General features: G+C 34.9%; 1 protein-coding gene across 11 annotated transcripts in view; it reads right to left on the bottom strand.

Moving 5' to 3' along the window:
- Positions 1-426: 426 nt before the first annotated feature.
- QKI (QKI, KH domain containing RNA binding) overlaps positions 427-22,799 on the bottom strand; it is a 169,563-nt gene continuing 147,190 nt past the window's right edge. For 3 of the 11 annotated variants that reach the window (XM_074862995.1, XM_074863001.1, XM_074862998.1), the window contains 4 exons: positions 16,888-16,975; positions 14,277-14,573; positions 11,542-11,616; positions 427-6,878 (listed from right to left, as the gene is read on the bottom strand). In XM_074862995.1, coding sequence (XP_074719096.1) covers positions 6,862-6,878; positions 11,542-11,616; positions 14,277-14,573; positions 16,888-16,975 — 477 coding nt within the window. In that variant the 3' untranslated portion in view covers positions 427-6,861. Of the gene's footprint in view, positions 6,879-10,970; positions 12,390-14,276; positions 14,574-16,887; positions 16,976-22,799 lie in introns of all 11 variants that reach the window. The other 8 variants (XR_012628186.1, XR_012628188.1, XM_074862997.1 and 5 more) reach the window with 6 other exon arrangements.

Genomic DNA, 22,799 nt, shown 5'->3' with positions numbered 1-22,799 from the left:
ACACCATAATCTAGTTCTTCTCCAGTGTGTTTCTTGCTAGATTCACACTAGGTCAGGTGGCAGATTTATTATCTCCCATTTTCTATAGGAACCTCCCCCCCAAACCAGTATGTCAGCTTTACTACAAAGTAGTACTTCTCTTCCTTATTTGCTCTAAACAATTATAAGTGTACAATTAACATCAAAATCACTTGGTCATCTTTAAGAAATTTATAGAATCGGTGCATCCACAAATCTATATTCAAAGTGTGTATTGCATGTTTACAGTATGCAACGCATACGTGCTTCATTCACAGTTACAAACAACAGCATATGCAATAAGAAACTGTTAAGCAAAAAATACCCTGGTAATCAGATGACCATGAAAATTTAAGCCTCTTCAACAATTAACATCTTTTATAACACTGCTAAAAGCATTAATGAAAATTGAAGTGTGAAAAATGTACATTCTTTATTCTGCTGTTTAGATACAGAATAAAATTTAACTTTTCAGAAAATAAAACTATAGCTACAGCTTTGAGAGCTGTCAGTTTGCTTTTGAGGATAAAGTACATGCACTTTTTCCAGTTACTTTATTGCACATAATGTACAGTCATAAATGGTGTTTTATTTACATGTGTTTTGGCAATGTCCATGCTTGTTTTTCCCCTCAGAATACATTATTTTGCACAAACAAAACCTTAAATGTTTCACACAAACTGCCGTAATACAAGTCAAAGCATATATGTATATATGTTGTTTTGTTGTTGCTGTTTTTTCAATTAATTCTTCTAAGAGTTAATCTTTGCCTTGGGAGTGAGGTTCCTCCCAGTTAGTCTGTTGTCAAAGACAGACGTCCGAACTGCTGGCACCAAGAAGTTAGCACTGCACCCCGCTGTGCCTAACACCCACCTCCTACGCAGAACCAAACCACCTGCAATTAGCGCGCAGGCACATAGAAGGAAGAGCACTGTACTTTCGTTAACCAGTTTGATTCAACATTGATTACCATGTGTTAATGTTATGGTTCATGTGTTATTTGGACAGTATTCCATTAATAGTGTTTTAGAAAAATATATCAAATATATTAAAAACAAAATAGAAATTCCAATAACAATTATGTACTTTCAACCCTAGGAATGTGTTACTCAGATTCCATTCTGTGCAATGTGCTATTTATGATGACTTCTATTTTTACTCAGATACAAAGCTTTAAGTTTCGTATACTCCTAAGTATGTTTCCCCCAAGTTAAAGTAATTTCTTAATGGATGGCAACACTCGTCAATATTTCCCTGCATTTTCAGGGCAGAAAACTTTTAGTGGACCATCTGGGAATAAACCACTCGTTACATGCAGATTTTGGACTTACTTTTTAAAGATATGTTCAAATAAAATATCGTAAGATATCGTAATGAACATATGTTCATTAAAAATATTTGAAAGGTGTCCCTGAAGACTCTTTACGAAATACATTCTGGATTGATAAACAAAAAAGTATACTTGGAGAAATCAAATTTGTTGTACTTTGGTACAACAGTTTACTTCTAATAGCATTGCTCAGATTTTACTTTGAAATGCTCTATGATGCTTTTGTTTATATTCTGACATACTAAAAAAAAAAAAAATTACCCTAAGATAAATCTCACTTTATTGGATGGAACAGCAACTGTCTAACTGACCTGAAGGTATGATCTTTCAATAATTAGGACAATTTAACCCCAGAATAATAACAAAGAAAAAGAACAACCTAGCTTCAGTGATATAGCAATACTGATGTCATCCTCAAATTCAGTTCTAAAAAGAGCCTGTTTCTATCTTATATGCAGGCAAAGTAGAAAATAGTTAATTTTCAGACAGGCACTTTGGTAAACTGAGAAATGCATTTGGTGGATGACAATTAATATAAAACTTTGATTTTGAAGTTTTCCTTTTTTTGCTGTTCTTCAGCTTTAGAGTACTTCAAAACTTACAGCAACATTCACTACTGCATATAATGAAGAATGAGATGAAAATGCACTGTGGACAAAATATAACAGTAGTTCATATATAATAAAAAGACAAAATAATAAAAATATAACAGAAAAGCAGTAGTTCTGGGAATACAAGTATTTTTCAATATAAAACACTAACCTTTTGTCCCATCTGAATAGTTTCACCTAAACTGGAGAGAGTACTTCACCAAGTTTACATGTGTGTTTCTGAAAATTATTTAGGAATACAAATTATTGGCTCTGAAATGACACTTGTGCCATTATCCAATCAAAAGGTACTGATGTCCTCTGTTGTAAACATCTAATTTTTCAATCATCTGCCTGTGGCTTTTAAGATAGCAACATATTAATGATCTGTTAAATTAAAAAAGATTTCTGTACAAGTGAAACTATTCTAAATGCATTGATATTTCAGCTGTATCTATACATTTTTGTAAAACAAAGAGCTACATGCCATTAGAAAACTAACAAACATCTTCATCAGACTATTTTTCTCCATAAAATAAAGATACGTTTTACTTTAATTACTACCAATACTGTGAGAACTTTTTAAAATTGAAGTTTTATATTGCATGGATTTCAAGATACGTAGTTTGAAACATCATAAATTAAAGAAGGCATTTGAACAGATGCAAAGACTCCTCTCATCTGAACTTTTACTATCTACAGGAAATAATTGGGCTTTCACAAAAACTGTTGATATCTGAAGAGCTATCTACATTGAGGATCTCCCTCGACATTAGCTGTAATTACTGTCCACTTAAGATTACAAATCTAGGAGGACGACCTGGGATATGTAAAGTAGCCTCAGACAGCAGAAGCTTTAAGGAAGAGAAACATTTCTGTAAAAATATTTGCATAGATGTACATTCAAAACAGCATTTTCACCATTTCAATTCCCTGCATTCATGTTGCTACAGTCATCCACAGGGATAACAATTACATAAAGGCAGCCCTGGAATTTGAAATGGCTGTTGCTTGTTAATTTAGTGAAAGGTGTATTTTTGTACTTTCTGCAGTCATTAGGAAATGATCCGGTTTGACCTTTGGCTTACAGAAATCGTACTCCCCTGAGCTAGGCAATACTGATAGACTATAGCAGAAGTACAAAAAAAAAAAAAAAGTTACTTAAAAATAGTGTGGCATGAAGAAAATAAGGCACTTCCGGCAAAGAAACCCCCCAGTTTTTGTATTTTGATGTACAGTAATTCTATCTAGAAGTATTTTGTGCTTAGAAACGTCACATGATGCAACAGTGAATCAGGTGCCAAAACCAACAAATCACAAATTACTATGAGATTAACTGCAACCTCTAAATGGTTCAACAAAGAATCAAACTGGTTTCTGTACACCGTCACAATTTTCCAATACACTGGCATCTTTGCTCTTTTGCTGTGAGCCGACAGTAATTATTTTAGAGAAAGAAAAAGAAAGTGTGGAATTAGTAACGCAGATGCTGAAAGGCAAGTGGCAAGACTCTACAAGAAGAATGCCTCAAAAAATGCTACTTTGTTCCCATTTCTACTGGCACCTATTCCTCAAGGTAAAAGGCCAGAATGACCAAAGCCAACTTAATATAGTAGTGTGCAGAATGTCAGCCGACAAACAACATAAAAACAAGTCACATTGTGTTATCTGTGGTCACGTTCTTCAGGGTTAGTCCAGTAACTCAAGACTTTACATTCTTCCGTCTTTATTTGTTTATTTTAATTAAACATGTAATGGTTAATAAACAGACATAGTCCAGAGTTAGTAGGTTGGTATTATAACATTTATTAAAATAATGCTATGGGTTAATAGAAACAGCAAAGAACCAAAGAATTAAAATGCAAGCTATGTAAAAACCCAACTAAAACCCAAATATGTCTAATGTATTCATCCAGTAGCTAACTAAAAGCCCAAGAAAGACAACACTCCCAATATAATAAAGTACTGCAAAACAATTGGCAATTTTTCAGTTATCAAAATTGTGGGTTTTGCATTTTGTATCCTTTTTTCTCAATCAGGAAAAAAATTCTTTTGAATGTTATATAACATACATATAAAACAAGATAGAAAAATACATTATAAACTTGTAACAATGGCTGTAAATACATTATCTTACATGTTTCTCATAGGCAATAGGTTGGTTATGGTACATACATAGCATGAAACTACTAAGATAATAAAGAATAGACAAATACATGTCATCTGTACGGTTACATACAAGCGACACTCCCATCTACCCACTCTAAAAAAATTACATAATACTGTCAGAAAGAAGTCTTAAAACTACTTATTTTAATAAAGAAAAAGTCATTAAAGAATGATAATACTGAGAACCAAGGCATTCAGAGATTTCAAAAGTCATGCTTTTTTTTTTTTTTAAGTTGATCCAAAATTTTGTCAACTAAGTTTTCAGAAGTTTGTTCAGAGCAAACATTACTTTCACATGTCACACATCTATTTCATACACTTCCCCTCCCCCCCAGTAAAAGACCTTTGATAAACATCTAAAATGTCCAGGTTTTATCATACTTGAGATGACACTGGATCAAATACTGGTATTGTTTTAGCAAATCTTTCTTCAAATGTTCGAGTGTCGCAAGTTTATTCAACCAACCAACCAAAATAAAATCAAAATGGCACAGCATATACTGTAAGTAAAATCAACACAACTGTATGTGTAACAGGAAGACAAAGCCGGTGGCACAATAAACAAAAAGCTAGCTGAATACGAAAGGATGAATGTCTATTGCATAGTAAATAAACTGATAATTATTTCCAGGTGAGACAAGATGTTAGATGAGGTCACCATGCAGGTGCTTAAAAATGTAAGCCCTCTTAGCTTACTATTGACCTTTCATTTGGAAGCTGTGACGATTTGCAGGAGGAGAATAAGTTGACAAGAGGGGAATAAAGTTATCACCTGATATTTGCCAAGTTTAGTACTGAGCCCCACACAATGTAATACTTAATGTTTTCAGAATTAAATACTGTGCGTTCAACAGCTTCAGCTCTTGCAATTGCCCAGCTATATGCATCTCATGTGGAAATAAGGGTTAAAAATAAAGTATAGCTGGACTTCAAACAATTAGCTGATGTCCCTCTCCTGCTTATCTTACAAAGAAAACTCAGCGGGCAGATCTAACAATAGTCAAAGAAGAGCTGAAAAATAAGCGACTTGCACGCTGTTTGCCACTGCAGGAGCTGCGAGTGAAAACCGGGGACATGCTCAGACTAGAACTGAAAACTAGCTAAGCACTTTGAATTTCATTATCCACAGAACATCTGTTTTCTGGGTGACACCAAAGCCTACTGTATTTGATATATATTTATTCCAACCAAAATCAAAACTCCTCTCCATCCCTGAACAAAACCGACATACTTCCAGCTCTACAAACATTTGTCAGCTACTAGTCTCATTTAGCATGAGACAGTCTGTATCACAGAACCCTTTGGTTTACATTGCACAAGTATGGCATTTGCTATGATTTAAAAAGTAGAGTGGTTGAAATAACAATGGGCTGGTCTGACAAAAACTTAGCAAATATTTAATGCAATGAGATTTTGGCAAAGTCACATCACACTAGTATGGCAAAAATCAGGTAATTAATATGGTCAACTCATCATTTGTCTTTCCTCACAGCTTCTTTCACATACTGGGCGACTGAGTGGCATGCAGTAACTTGTCTGAGGGAGAAGCTGATTATACAAGACATTTGACTAAATGACCATGAAGAAAATAAGGCACTTCCTTTTCTTTAGACTTATTCCAATACTTAAAAAATAAAAAAGAAAGACTAAAAGGCTCTTTTGGTCTTTTGTTTCTTGACAACCACCAGAAAAAATCATTTAATGAAATAAAGGGTTTCTTTGTTCTTTTTTTCTTTTTTTTATAACACTTGAAAGTATAAAATGCTACATTTCCAAAAATATATTTTTTTTTCTGCACCAGCACCCTTGTATAGTAAAAGTATCTACTTTTTTGTTCATTTTGTTTCAATGCACTACACTTTATCTACAATTTCATTACATGTATACAGCAAATAGGCAAGCATGGCTTTTACATCCTTAATGAAATTTTTTCTATACAGGGAGTTTTAAAAAAAATATTTGAACAGTTTGCCCAGTAATGTGACACATAATGCATGTACCTTGTTCTCATGTAATCTTCTGAGGAGATTAAAATATGGTTAAAATAATTTAAACTCAGATTTTGCTTTAATAGTGTTGCTGTTTTGTTCTCTGCATTAACATAGTTCTGAAAAGTCATTGTAATCTGCATTTCATGGCACACTTTCCTTTAAAACGTCCAATTTGGCAGGCAATAGAAAAAAGGCTGCAATGTCTGCCCTTTGAGGGCACCGGTAGTGACTAAACAGCATATCAAATTTTGAATACTTTTTGGAATCCCTTCCCCAATGACATCCCTGACCAAAGGTTCATGCATGATGCATCATCACACAGTACATTCAGAGAGAGCTTTGACTTCTTTTTTTTTTTTTTGAGAAGAAAAATATTCCTAGAAGTCTCTCACAGTAACTGCCTCTGTCATCGGGTAGTTAAGGGACATCTGTCTCCATCTCGTGCGAGGCCTCCTTACCGTTCGCTTGGGGCAGGACACTAGAGGATGATCAGTGCGGAGGGATGAGTTGGACCTTATTGCTTTACTACTATTCAGTGCAGGTTCTAGAACCACTTTCACCCAAACAGGAGAACAACAAAAAGCGGAGTTGGAGGACAACAATTTCTTTGTCTGTTTTGTTAGATGGTAAGACGAACGGACAAGTGCCCCAGCTCGCTGCACTGAAGACAGGCAAGCAAAGGCGTTTACCAGTTAACTGATCAGCAGGCAGGCATGGTCAGGTCATCATTGGGTGAAGAGTTCAGAGGTCAGAAGGTCATAGGTTAGTTGCCGGTGGCGGCTGGGTGGTTAGAAACAAAAAAAAAACAAAACAAAAAAAAGAAAGAAAAGATAGAGAAGAGATTAGTTCCAGCTAGTGACGGCTTAATGACAACATGAAAACTAATCACAACTAATAAAAAAAACAAGCATGTTTAATTCTGACATACTGATCGACACCATCTACAGAATGCAATAAAATCATGACAGCCCTCCATCATGATTTGGACACGTGAAGGAGAAGCCCGCTCCCACAAAACCGGTTAACAGGAGAAATAGAGATAAAATACGACTAACGACTAATGGTTAGTAGCAGTCGATGAAGGAAATTGGAAAACAAAAAACAATGAACAGTTTTGGAACTGGGCAGAAGATTTCTGGAACAACAGTCAGTGCACAGCATCAGTATCTGACTGCTATTAAGCATTAGTACCTCCCCAGGTGCAAGCATTAAAGCAACTATTAATGATGGATGTGATTATTAATAACTGGTTGTTAAAAGAATGGAGTCATCTAAGGAATTCTGGACTTAGAGAAACAATTTGGTTCAACAAACTATGGGCCAAACAAAGGGTTTTTGTTCAATAAATTTTTTATTGCCTTTCATTTATTCTATTTACAAACAACATGGAATTTCTTGGCCTCATGATACAAAGCAATACTAAACTGTAGTCTAGCAACGTAGGCATCATCGTGGGAACGGAAAACGCTCAGCCTGCTACTTTAGCCAGCATTTTCCCATTCAAAATACTATTTTACACATATAGGACACTTATAAAATGCACTTGCATGTAAACACTGTAAAAGTCCTGCCATTTTAAAGTCTATACTTAAAAAGCTCTAAGTACATCAAAAAATAGAGAAAATATCTAATTGATACTAATAAGGCATTTTAAAACTACAAACAGCTCTCTTTATTCATTTTCAAAGCTAATACTCTGCAAATACAATAAAATCTGACATTTCATATACATTCCTGCTTTATATTTTTATATTTTAAAAGAAGCCACCTGTAAATACTATTTTCTTTTGCAAAACAAAAACAAAAAACCAAAACAAAACAAAAAAAAATCAAACCCAAAAACACAAACAAATTACAGTAAAACATAAAAAAGTTCTCAAGTGGAAAGTTATCATTCCCAATGTTCTTGAGCTGTTCCTTCTTTTATCATTCTCTCACATTCTCCTTCACCAAACTTGGTCCACTTAACAGTAGTATGATTTTTTTTTTTTTAATATATTTTTTAAGACTCATTCAACAGCTTAATTATAGCTAATAAATTCTGAGGTTGATAAAGTTTTTGTACTGTTGCCACTTTGACTAAGGCAGAGGAGATGAAAGTGAGAAAGGTATTCAGTGCAAAGTCAGATTTGTGCCATTACATAAAATGAAGTCCAGTAGGTGTAATATTCACAGATAGCATTGATTTAGCAATCTTTCTCATGGGCTGATTTACTTTCACATACTAAAATGGCCTATCATTTAGGATACAGTTCATAACTCTATGAAAAATTACTACTGTAACATAAATGAGACCACATACTCCCTGATTTTTTTCAGAATCATGCTAAGTGGGATTTGTTTACATTAAACCAGCTGTTTCAAAAATAAGCAAAAATAAAAATAAATATTTTATGTGGCACAATCTCACCACTTTACAGGTATACTAGAAACAGACTCTTAAAGCATTTTGATACTGATTACAATTTTGATTAAATGGTATTAAAATTTATATATAAATTATGTGACAGTTGGTTTGGATAAAACATTCAAGAAAATTCTCAGCATTAATATTTCTTGTGGAGCAAGCTACCTTTTAAAAATACCAGTACACCTGTGATACATCCTCTGCCAAGTCTCTGGCCTTCTACAGTACACACAGGTTTGTCAACTGTGCAACACCATTTACAGTTTATTACAATTAAATCAGTCAGTCTCTCTGTTATATGCATCAAATTCAATTTTGTATTATTTATAAACTGGGGGTTTATTCTGAGTTAAAATGAGCTATATTTTTCAACCCTTCACCAATTCTAAATGCTTAGTTGTAAGAGTAAAACATTTACACATTTGGGGATTCTTGCTTTAAATGCAGTGCTTACCTCTAAAAAAAAACTATGCAAAGAATAAAAACCTACTTAAAAAGTGAATGCAGTAGTACTACAAGGTAATCTGAAAGTCGATTTAGAATTTTAAAAAAACTTTAGACCCAATGAATGCGAATATAGATTTAGTGACATTTAACTATATAAAAAAAAGTTTCCACATTGAAAAAAAAGCTTTTCGGTTTGCTGACATTGTTTTTCATGGCTATAGCTATAGAATTATATTGGTGACAGAATAACCAAATAGGTGAATATGGTAAATACTGGTAGTATTTTAATTTCACAGTATAACTTTAGCTCATGAAAAGAAACTATTCTATTGCTGAACAAAGTTCTCTTCAAAACCTTTTGTGAAACTGTTAAACCTGTGCAGTGATTATCTAGGATTTCAAATTCAAAATACAATGAAGTGCAGTTGTAAAATTAACTTTGTGTAAGTTTCTTAATACACATCGGGATTATTTAGATAAGACTTTAAAAATAACATTCTCCTGAAATATCAGCATGGTTTTCATGCTAAAGGAGAGGTATGCATGACTTATTCCACAGGAGATAAGCCATGTGTATTTATTTAGCTACTTAAGACAGTGGGCTTCCAATATTGCTAGACATGAACACTGTGTTATCAGAAAATGGCTGTATTTTAAGAGAAGGTGAAATTATACAAATAATTAATTTCAATTACTTACAAGAGACCCAGATGAAACATCTAGGTCCTTCACAAAGTATTTAAAATATATGTTGAGTAAACACTACAATAACAAACTTCAACTACAAATTGGTATTTCCCTCCCCTGTGCTTTATCAGTATATTTATTAGTTGTCTCAGACAAATATCTAATTAAACAAAAAGATAGCCTCACCTCTCACCTGAAACTACCATTGCAGATCATGAAAGACCATTAGCAAAAACTGATTTTGTAACATCAGGTCAAACTTTCAAACGCAACGAAATCCTTATCATCCAATTAATTACTCTTGACAGAGATAGGTTTCCATCTTTTTTTCCTCTTTTTTTTTTTAAAAAAAAATTTTCCTTTTTTCCCCTCTTTTTTTTTGGTAACCATGGGCTATGACCTTATTCTGATTATACCCTGTTGCCCATTGAAGAGTTCTCAAGAAATAAGAACAAGCCAATGGGCTGTAAATAGTGTGTGGTGGTACAAAAGAAGCAGCAGTCTTCTAGAAAACTTAAGTAGTGTCTTTATACTATGTACACTATGCTTTACATTTTCTGTAAAGCGTAAGATCATATGAAAAATAGAAGTATTACATAAATATAGCAAATATCCAGGAGGGCACTTTTTACCGTATTGACTGAAATCTGTTTTGTTTCTTGCAGTTAATTTATGGAAGGTTGTGAGAAGTGAAGTGTAGTCAATGTTAAGAGATGTCAGATCTGTCACCTGAATTTGGCTTTTGAATATTACAGTATCATAGAAGCCTGCACAACACTGGTTTTGATGAGAGCAGAATAATAATACTTGGCACATAACGCTTTGCATCCTCAAAGCCCTGTACAAAACAAGAACCCCCACAACACCCCTGTGAGGTAGGGAAGTATTATTATCCTTATTTTACAGATGGGAAAACATACACAGAGAGATTAAATGACTTGCCGAAACCCACAGTGAGTCAGCAGCAGGGATGGGATAAGAATTCAGCCCACACACTGCTTCCTAGCCAATGTCAATAAACCGAAAATATCACTTTTCTCAATAAGCTTAAATACTTCATTCAGGGGTCCAAAGGCATTACACTTGAGGAGCAGGAGAAAAATGAAGATTTACTTTCCATTCAAGGCTTAAAGAGAGATGCCCAAATATTGGATGTCATCTCACCAACAGAACTTCAAAAGTTGCTTCTCCTTCAGGTTACACATTTTAGCAGCAAAAGGCAAATACCAAGAAATAGATTTTGGCAAAAAAACCCCCAAACACCCTCCCTTCCCCACCCTTAGTAATTCAAACTCAAACAACTTTTGAAGTATTATCTTCACAGCCCTTACCTTTCTGAATTCAGTCAGGTATCTGAGAACATGCATCCTCCTCATAATATACAGTACAGTGGCTCAAAAGTTTATTGGAAAAAAAGGAATCTAAATCTTCAGATTTCTCCAGACACAGACAGGAGGCATTTATTCCTTTACTTCTTTCTCATTAAGCAATCATCCATTCATTTTATTTTGCAACACCAATCTGATATTTCCACACCAATTAAAAGAACAAACTGGGGGGAGAGGGGAGGAACACAACCGAATTAATTATTACAGCACTGAATTCATAGTGTTTCCTGATGCAGATGGATTTTTAAATAGTTTTTAAAAGGGAATCAGTTATAGCATTTATATTAAATATATCACAAAGTTTATATATTTAATTGAGCTGGGAAAGCCAAGTTCACAAAATGTTTTTAAAAACACAAGCATTCCCAAAGCTTTAAAATATTAACTATTCATATTTTCGTGAAAAATAATGAATGGGTCAAAATAGGGTATTTGGTTAACCAGCTGTGGTGTTGCAAATCTCATGTACACTCAAAGCACTTCTTACAAACAAGAACTGCAGAACTAAACTAACCTCGGTCTGCGGTCACAATCCTTTGGTAAGGATGGACACGCATATCGTGCCTTCGAACTTTAGTAGCCACCGCACCTAGTTAAATTGCAATTACCAAGACAAAGTTAGAAAACATTCAAAGAAAACATTAACAGCAGGTTTATCAAAATGGATTTAAATGATCATTAACTACAAAAGTTCATTTTAAGAAAAGCAACAAGTTAAGGCACAGTAGTTTCAAATCTTAATCTTAAAAAGAAGTTTATCTGTGCAGATTAATATTGCATTTATTTTAAACATCCTGGCCTTAACCTGTTTAATCCATTCATTTACAATCCCAAAATTACAGTATTTCATGAAATCTATTAGACCCAAGCACATTTAAGCTTTACTAGTCACATATTCACTGAAGTGCCTTTCTTGCAGCAGGACTATTTTAAATAATGCCATCTTTTAATACTGACAATTATTTGCTAACCTTAAGATCACTTCCAGTTCTACCACAAAAAAAAAAAGTTTTAAAGCAATTCTTCAAGCCTACAGACTGTGATTTTAAAATTTAAGTCAATAAGTATGAACTGCAATGAATTAGGTGATTAGTAAAGCAAACACTATATAGAACACTTAGCAGTCAGTATACCACTATACACTCATAAATTACAGCTACTCTGTAATAATAGGAGCTAATCCAAATTAATAGCACTATTTTATTTTAAATCTATGTGCAAAAAAGTGCAAGTAAGTCACTGACTGCTAGGCCAAGCTTTTTTCAAGGCTGCTGAAACTAAGCATTTGTTAAAATTCAGATCTGATGAAGGATCAGTTAAGACCGTTCTTGAATTCTTAGCCTTTCGTTGGGAAAGCCATACCTGAAGATAAAAGGAAGGGAATTAAGTTAGTCACCAACTAAAATTTGATCCCAACACCAATATCCCCAATAATACTAATAGGGATGCATTTCTCCCATTTTTAACAGAATTATTTTAAGACATCTTAAAGGTCCACCACAAAAATGGACAAAATATAGCATACTATTAATGAGAATTAGTGTACTGCAAAATAAAACTCAATGAAAAACTGACTTAATTCAATTAACTCTATACAATTGCTCAGATAATAGAGCAGATGTATTAAGAGTTATTGATTCTATGCTACCTAAGTGGGAGTGTGGGTTTCCTGCCCACCTCACCCCATCCATCCTTCCTGCTCCCTTTTCCTTTTTTAAATAAGATTACTTGGTGAGATTTGTTTTGAGCAATACACCTGTGCTCTCACAGCTAAGCCCAAAGTATGCAATGGTTACAAATCCCTTTTTTGGAGTCATTTTCCCCTCCTAGCTCTTTACAGAAAATCCTGCAAGAAATCAAAATTCCCTACATCATATTACATTATTACTATGGAATGATGTATTTCTTTACTTGCTATTAGCTGAATGTAATAGAGGGGTTTGCCACTAACCAGCAACTGACAACTTCTGTGATGATACCTGTAACTGTGACTTTACCCCAGGACATATTGTAAGTGGACTGGTAAAGACTGGGGGTGGAGTAGCTGGGGAGAATATTTACATGTTCGTGGAAAATTAATAAATGATGACATTATCATATGCTCACTGAGTTTTGGCTATGGGGTAATGGACAACAACCATAAGCTGCTCAAAGACAGACCTACGGCATACTTTTGTCCTACTATAATTTTTATTATTGATTCACTAATCCTGAAAGGCAGAAGTCTGAAATACATTTTCTTTTTTATTGCTCAAACATGGGAACATGCACACATGCAAATAACTCAACAAGTATTTGTCACGTAAGTGAAGCACTGATTTTTTTGCAATACTTTCAACAAGATACTGACTTTGAACCTTATTGTCCAGTGTTTATTAGAGATGTTTAGAATTTGTGTAAATCAGTAACTGCCACTGAACAAATTAAGATCAAAGTCCTATAAAATCAACATTATGCAGCACCAAGGTCATATGCAATTCAGAACAAGCTGAAGAGAAAACATTATTTAGATTCTGTAGAGGGTAGCAAAGGAAGAAACTACTGAAACTGCTTTTTCCATATTGACCAGTTAACTTAAATTGTCACGGCTGCTTTATATTTCTTGCCTTCACACAGCAAGTCAATGGTCTGAAATATTAGGAATGATGGATATATATAGAAACCATCAGTAAAGTTGCTAATTGTATCACCCTTTAGTTATTAACTGAAACTGTTTTCTGCTTACAAAATGATTCAGGATTTTTTGACACTGAAGAGAGATTCATCAGTTGTGTACTAAAGAAACAAAAACTCCAACAAACTAAAAAAAGACCTTTCCATTCTTTCCAGTTTTGCTACTAAAAAGGTATAGCAAAATAGAAGTTCTCTCTTCCAAAAATTACTGGAAATTAATTTATGCTAGAGAGCACAAACAAATCTGGTCTTTACGGGAGCCCAAATGACATATAATAGACAACAACTTTTTTTTTCCCTTGCCTATGTATCCACCATCTAGGGTCATACAAATGCTAAGATTTTATTTTCAGTAATCTTATTAATATACTAAACACACACATTTAATAATGAAAAGCATGTTTAAAATGTTTAAGAGTTACCACATTTCAGCAGTCTTCTGAAGCAGTTTTGATATACCTGAGATAAGACTGTTGCTTCAAATTTTTTTCCTTTGAGCCCCATGACATCTACCTTGTAAATATCATAAAAGCACAGGCAACATATTCTCCAGTCATACGTGTACAAAGATCTTACCTAATACACCACTAGGTTCAATAGGATACTCAAGGATTGATGTAGCTGGTGCCAGCGTGTAGGGGTATTCATATGGTGTGTAAATTAAACCAGCTTCGGGTCCGGGTGGAACTATTGCAGCGGTGGGATGAGGAGTTCCGTTTGGCATGACAGCGGTTTGTATTTGTCTGATCAAAGGCATTATGGTAGGGCCAGCTGGCGTAGGAGTACGCAGGGCAGCTGGTGGGAGAACAGGCGCAGGCCCAGTAATAATCCTTGGAGCCTGGGCTGTTGCTGCAAGAGAAAAGGCAAGGGCTGCTACAGTAAGCAAAGAAATTCAGAGGAAAGTATGGAGATAGCAGTACAAAACGTGGAAAGAATGGGAAAAAAGGGGAAAAGTAGGAAAGAAGAAAAATAAAAGGAAATCATTAGTACATGCGCTGATCACACAGTGCCAAAGCACACCATTCAAATGCAAACAGCTTTCCATTTTCCAGTGTGATTAAGTATGAACATGCAAAATAAAAAAGCCATTGTAAAACAGTGAGGTAGATTTCTCAAACAGGTTACACAGCACAAAAGCTCCATTTAGACCACATTTCTTCATTTATGCTATCAAGACTGCATGAGACTGAAATGCATGCAGAAGATACAAGGAAAATACTGTCATAATCAAATACAGAGTACAAAATTTAGTGCAACTATAGAGTCCACAGATACTCAGTTATGCAGAGCTGTCGTATGAGTCTACAGCTTTTACACATCTTAAGATTGTACTTAAACATATACACAATTCCAGTTTTCAAGATCAGTGAAGTTAAAGATGACCTAGAAACACAATGCATCTCCTCTCCTGCTTTAGTGTGACTAAAATAGACTCGAAAGTGATTTCCATATCAAATTCCCCAAAATAAAATACTTCCTTTGTATTAGAAGCTCGCTATGGCCTTGCTTAGGTTAAAGAAAAGAGGTGCTTGTTTTTGCTTTTGGTTTTGTTTTAAATGGTGCTAGCACATTTCATTAAGTGTTATTTGAAGCCTGTTGGCACACAAAATTAACAACTTGTTAAACACGCATCAGCTGGTAACAGTCAATTTTAAAGGGTTATAATTTATAGATTTCTATGCATTACTGTTGATCTACATTGTTTTAACTGACTTACAGGTGGTCTGAAAAGAGAAATGTAGCGGAAGCTTTTCAGATTTGAGACTAGTGGTTTTTTAATTATTTTTATTTTTTAAACAAAAGTGCTCAGACTGAATGTGTAATAAAAAAAACCTCCTCAAACATTTTCATGTCCTTTCTTAAATGCAAATTAAACCAGTATGGCTTCTACATCTTCAAATTTTCAGTAAAATCAAAAGACAAACAGTGACATTGCCTTATTATCAAAAACTGAGTATTAGTGTGGAAATCTCTAGTCAAAAAATAATTTTAAAAAAAAATCCATCTTCCCACTTATACAGATACGATAGACCAGTGGGAATAGATCAGACAAAGAAATTGCTCAAATTAATATAAAGGTTTCTATGCATCAGTTTGCATCAACTCAGGCTAATCTGAAAGCTATTTTTCTCATAAATTTGCAATAATTTAGAGACTAAAATATATTTAAAATTGATCTAGCTTTAAATATTACAGTGTTCATTAGGGCTGAAAGATTTACTACTACCATTGTAGTGGTAAAAACCCTTGCTTATGTCTCTTTTCAAATCAGAATAATTACACTGGTGTAAGCACTCTCAAATTGACCTAACTGCATTCCAACCTTTAAACATATTCAACACTGAAATGGTGACTGTGTGGAGAAACAAATTTGCAAATATCAGTAGGCCCTTAGTGAAAAGACTGATTTAACTGTGCTTACATTTGACATCTGTATCACAGCTACAGCAAAAATTTACTTTGGAACGATATCAGCAACTACTTTTTCAGGAGGAGAAATTAGATTTTCAAGTAGGGAAAATAATTTGTATCACACATAATAGGTATATGCTCTCATTAGTAGGTGTATGTAATTAATTTTCAAGTGTAAACCTGTGCATACATGCGTTTGCAAAAGCATTTTCACATAAATATAATGGAAGAAATCGTAAAAATGGCTCATTACATCACTGATCCCTGTGAACTCAGCTGTGAAATCAGTTGATGAATTGTTGGAGAAACATAACATTGGGGGGACACATGCAAGCAAGATGAAAGGAAGGAATATAATATAGAAAAATGTATTCACAGTATCCTGAACATCTGTAACATTTTCAAATTAAATCTCTAAAAATAAAATTGAAAAGGAGTCTATTGTCCTTTACACGTATTAAGAAAAAAAATGACTGTAAAATAGAAAAATCTAGCTTAAGGGTTGAATTTTTTTAACTATATATTTGTAAATATTTCAACCCAGACATACTGTTTAAAAAAAACAAAGGGGGGGAACACCAAACAAAAAACCCTGGAACTGACATAAGTTATCTCCAGAAGATCTTTTGCAACAGCTACCTACTGTTTTTTTGTTTTTTACTGCCTTCCATTCTCCAACACAGTTGCTACTCCACATTTGCTAAAAAATAGCTTTAGAAATCAAAACCTGCAAACATTACTACGGCATTGACCCTCGAGCTTATGACATGCTTACGTGATTTGATGTTGGCATCTCTGTAGGTGCCATTCAGAATTGCCAGCTCCATCAGCTGCATCTTTTTAAGGCTGTCTTCTCCTTCTGCCTGTGTGTGAAAAGATGGGAAGAAAGTCAGGCTTATTAATTCGCTAGTGCACAAGATCTAAGAGACCTAGAATAAAATGCCTTCAAGTTTTAACTAAACAAAATACTTGCTTACTGTTAGTCACAAAACCAATAAGCTTTGTCTTCCTTAAAATTAAGTGCAAGTTGCCTGTTGTTTATCATTAAGTGGTATTGATAAAGATCTTAAAGGAGTTTTGAAAAAGGCTCATACCATAAATTATAAAACTAGGGTTAAGTCTAAGTTGTGTTTGACAGAAATTGTTTAAGGACATTTTTTAAGTTTTAGTAAGCGTATTCATGTACTCCTAATGGAATCTTTTAAAAAATTATATTATTGGGCTAGAGGAAGCATAGACACCACAAATTTTAAGCAACTTCAATTTATTGTAACTTGCTCCACTGTAGTCAATACTGACTACTGGGGGTGGGGGTGGCCAAACAAAAAATAAACAACAAACTTTGACTGGCTTTCCAAACAGGACATCAACAACTGGTGTAAGGCAGAATTCATAATTCTGGGACATGTAGATGTATTCCAATTAGGATATAACTACTATTTACACAGTATGCATTATACTTGGTTTTGCTTCCATGTAAATTACTTCCCTGAAGTTATCTGCTCCATCAATATCCTGCAACTTGCATAAATATTACACAGCATTCAGTAGAAAAGCTTACTTCTTCAGTTACTAACAAAAATTTCTAACTAGAACAATTTTAGTTTTAAGATCAGACACAGTTTCTGACTTGTCTTTCCAGAAATACTACCATTTGTTTAGTCTACATCCTATCAAACAGAAAAATCAGATATAGGAAACCCAAGAGAGATGGTCAGCATCTACTTTAAGTTACCACCTTGCTTCTTGTGTTGAATGCCACTGCTGAAATTCTCAGTCTGATGCAAAGGAGGGCAGCTTCAGTGTCAGCTGCATTGCATTCTTCCTTTGCTAAACAGGACTTATTATATTTTTACTTATCTTGTCTATTCAAACAATGTTTTCCAGATGTTTGGAACAGCGTTTTCCAAGTTAATGGGAACCTGGATAATAACATACTGTGCTATCCGCTCTGAAAATCTTAAAGTCTGATTTCAGAGAGAGTTATTCACTTGTCTTAAACTACAACTCTTACAGATGGTTGAACTAGGACTTCCAAGAGCATGAGTGGTTACAAAAAAACAGAATTAAAAGCCACAAAGAACAGCAATCACCACCAATAATCATAGAGTCCTATTAAATAACTTTGTGTCCATTACAGCACTGCACTGGTGAAACATCATCTCAAACTAGTTTAGAGTTAATAGGATTACCTACACACAGTGTTCCAAATGTATATGGAAATATTTTTTCGGGCTAGTTTGAAGCAAAATACTGTTCTACATACTTTACTCCCAAACTATGGAGAAGTAATTTACTAAATTACAAGACAAAAAAAGTTTTTTAATTGTATCTAAGCAAGTGTAGTACTTAGTGTGAAGTATGCTTAAGGACCACCACCCCTTGCAATGGAAACTTTAACATCTGATTTTTATCAACAACTTAAAATCAACATGGTAAGATGGGTCAAAACTAAATTACTTTCAGATGTCAGAAATGAAAGTCCTAACTGAGGACTTGCATAAACACAAAAATTAAACACAGTAACAATCTATGTTGTTGTTAAACATTCAAAGTATACTGAAAGTTAGACAATTTCTTTATATATTAAATACTGTGTGACAGACCAAGCTAACACTAATATTGAAAAAGTAAATACACATTCAATTACCATTTTAATTGTACAAATTAATTGTACAGTTAAGTATTGTACTATCCAGAAACCTCAGACTCCATAGTCATTAAAACAAGACACTCTGGAATACAAAACATACTGATTATATCATGCTTAATATGACATACTCAGAACAGACTTAAAATTTACACGCAAAAGAATTTTGGGTTTTTTTAAGAAACTATTATTCCATTGCATCTTTGCTGGTAAATTACGTAGACAATCATGATGCAATAAAACCAATTCCAAATCTGTCTATCCAGAGCCCACAAATTCTTGTCATTCTGGATATACCTTATCTAACTTATTTTAGCAATAAAAATTTATAATATATTGACTCCTCCTTTCCCCTCCCCCTCTATGGTTATACTTTGTTATTGGTTTTTTGCTTGGGTTCCTTTAGTTATTTATTTGAAAGCGTGTAACAAAAAAACCTCCTCACAATGTCAGCTGCGTCTCCCATATAGTTCCATTAATGTTACTAAAATTGCTCACTTCCTCCAAATAAGAGTTCGGGTGATTGATCTGACACCATTAATGAGTCGCAGTAAATGCTGAATCTTACATTCCACTTGCTAGGATAATTTTAGTAACTCTAATCCCAGATTTTGCATCACAGTGAATATTTCCCAAATGTAACTATTTATAGGACAATAATTTTAAAATAGAAAACTTTTTTTTTCCTCTCTGACATCCCCCAAAAAAGGAGTTCTAACAACTTAAAAGCAATAAAAGATGAAGTAATCATTCCTACTTTGGATCTTTAACATTTTCCTATAGGTCACTATCCTTCCTATGAGAAAACATGTTGCAGTTACCTAGGTTTTACAAAGTATGTTTACAAAAATAATAATGGACTTCAGCACACAAAGCAAACCAAGTTTTTAACTTTTATTTTTGAGATCTACTTCTCTGGAGTACTGCTCAGCAGTTGATAAACTTTTGTTCTTTTAAACAGACTTCAAAACACAGTTTAAAACTGCTCCTTAAAGACTGTATCAGTGATAACTCACAGATGTAGGATGTGGACTTGCATTACTAGACATTAACATTGTCTTTCAACTTCTGGTATTTTGTTTTTCAAAGCATTTATTAGATAGGAAAAAACCCAACCCAAACAAAAAAAAACCCCACCCCACTTAAAAAACATCTTTAATTCTGACCACAAGGGCATCATTCCGATTCCTCCCAGAAGATGGCACTGTTTATTATACAATACTATCTCCTCAAGACATGGGTGCTTAGAACTATTTGCACCACCCTACTAGTACTGCTCAAAATCCTGCTATCCCCTCACACCCTAAACTTGCAACGGTCGCTTGTCACCTCTCTTCTAGGCATAAGTCACAGAAGTGGTCAGGACCCTTTCAGATATGCTGTCATGTCCTTCATTCTCTGGTATCAAGCTCTCTAATTTGACCATCATTCACCAAGAGCCAAACCCTCAAATTTCCAGGAGCTGGGCTAGAGCAATGGGCGCATGTTTTTGCCTGCCCTATCCTCTCTATCCGTTGCTGACAGTTGATCAAATGAGGCACACCGATGCAATCTATCTTAGCTCCAGGCATTTCTGCAGGCAGTCTCTGTTAAAGCAAAGAGAGGTTGCATCAGGGATACAAAGGCAATCTCTAAAGGGACAGTACATTACCTGTACAATAGCTACAACAAAGCTCAGTCATTTGTACCAAAAGGAAGCTACTTTGAGCAAACATCAATAAGGTCACTTAAAGCCAGATTTGCATTACTAAGTTGAAGCTCAAGTGATTGACTCAAGCCTCTCATCCTCTTAAATCTCCAGTGCTTTCCTTGTATTTCTCATGTACAATATAACATGCAGATTAAGAAAAAAACCTTAAATGGTATCTTGAAACATAATTCTTTAAATGTAAGCACTTGCAACTGCTCACTGAATACAAATACTGAAGAGATGCAAGTAGCAAATCCTAACAAAGCCAACTGTGCACGGACAACTGGCATTACAGTTTTATGAACATACAGTCAATACTCCTCACAGCAGCTCAGCTCTACTTGGGCTAGCAATAAAAAGACCTGAAGGAGATCAAATGCCAGTGACCACTGTATTTTTAAGTAACTTGTTTTCTAATCTTTATCAGAGCAGGATTAATAGTCATACGGTTCAAAACACTAGTAACAATTACAAGTGCCACCTATGTGAAGTCTCTGGGGAAACACTTCCAAAAATAAAACAATTTCAAATAAAATACACAACGCTGACCACATTGATGCTCAGTTAAAACCACAATTCTGTCTCCAACATTGGGCAATACTGTCTGTTTTTAAAAAAGAGGAATGCAGTTATGTAATAAACTGAGTATGCAGATTGTAATAATGCATATGAGTGTGCAGTTAGTAACAAACTATTAGTAAGAGCTTGTTTCATGTCATGAAATAGGGAGCTCAGATAAAGCACTCCATTTTTTTAATGATTTCATTATCAATGTCCAAGCTATACTTCAACCTCAGATACCCCAAGACCCTCAGAGAATTCTTTTGTTTAATTAATCCTTCTGAAATTATTATTAGTCATTATAAATGCCTCAGATCCTCATATACATACAGTGTGTCCTTAAGAGCATTACACAGTTTAACTTCTTATTTATACACAAAACACACACACTAGATAGATATGGTATCAAGGTGTAAGACAGACAGACATACAGACTCACTCCAAACAGAAATGCATTCACTGTGCTGTATCAATGAAGGACTTCAAAGGTTGATAACAGTCTTCAGAGGTGACAGGTAGATTGCATACAGTCAACTCTGAGAACCCTATAACAAATTACAGTAGAGAAGAAAGATACTATCTTAAAAGAAAAGAAGGATCAAGTAGCAGTGTTTGCTACAGAGCAGAGATCCATGAGCTAGCGTCCAGTGGAGCCAGTCAGTGCCCATACTGCCCTGCCATACTGCTGCCGGACCCCAACTGTTCCACATGGAAGGTGACTGCAGCTGAGTTAATTCACAAACCAAACAATCCACTCACTTGTATGATAGCAGGGATACTTTATCCTGACAGAGCTCCTTGAGCCTCACAGTCTTACCCAGCTAAGTCTCAGAACCTACTCTGATTCTCGTTATTACCAATGCAGGCAGGGAAGGCTTTTAGCATTTCTGTACAAACATATATACCTTCCCTGTACAATGCTCATTTTCCTTTTAAAGTAAGTTCTCTGGAAAATACAACAAATACACTTTCTTCCTACATTCATAATTATATAGATACATTTATTTAGGTGATGTTAGTGACCTTCATTGACAGTCTAGCTTCCAAACATCATGCATTTTGGATGACATTTTAACAATTCTGTCACACATCCCTGCACTTCAGCTGAATTCTCATGAACTGAACTGAGCCCAACCCTAGGAAAGGCTGCAGATGGTTTTATCTTGCACCAAATGCAGCCAAGTCTGGCTTTAGTGAAGGGAGCAGTCCTTTGTAAGCTGTTCCAGGGCTATCCTTTCAGGATCAGAGAAGGAGCAGCAAGGGGGAAGAGGAAATGATGGTGAAGCAAAATGATGGATAAATCAACTGCAAATACAGAGGCCAAACATCAGTCCTGATCTTCCCCAGCCAACTGCAGCAGGCCTGTCCCACCAGGCTCATGGAAAGAATGACCAGGCAGCATCAGCAATGCAAGAGCACCAAAGAGCAGCACTTACCTTCCAAGCACCTCATCAGCTTCTCATACAGTCCTGCCTGCCCCGCACCACCTCTGGTTAAACAGCAACACTCAACAGCATTTTGGCATCTTTCTGGCCACCCTCAGAGAGACCTCTTCCAGCTGCCATATTTTGTCCAAGGCCATATGCTTTGCTCCACATTTACTTCAGGTAGAGAATTTTTCCAGTAACACATTGCATTTTTAGTACACAGGTAAGGCATTAACTAGTTTTACACACACTCCAAACAGAAGGGCAGGGAACTTCGCAGTTACAGAAGAACATTACACTAATGAACAGATACTTAAAACACTTCTCCAAATAGAGAAGTCAGTTACAGTTGCCACATA

The sequence above is a fragment of the Strix uralensis genome, chromosome 3, assembly GCF_047716275.1.
Source record: "Strix uralensis isolate ZFMK-TIS-50842 chromosome 3, bStrUra1, whole genome shotgun sequence".
Classification (NCBI taxonomy): Eukaryota; Metazoa; Chordata; class Aves; order Strigiformes; family Strigidae; genus Strix; species Strix uralensis.
The sequence above is the reverse complement of the archived record's forward strand: the minus strand, read 5'-3'. Positions and strand labels throughout refer to the sequence as shown.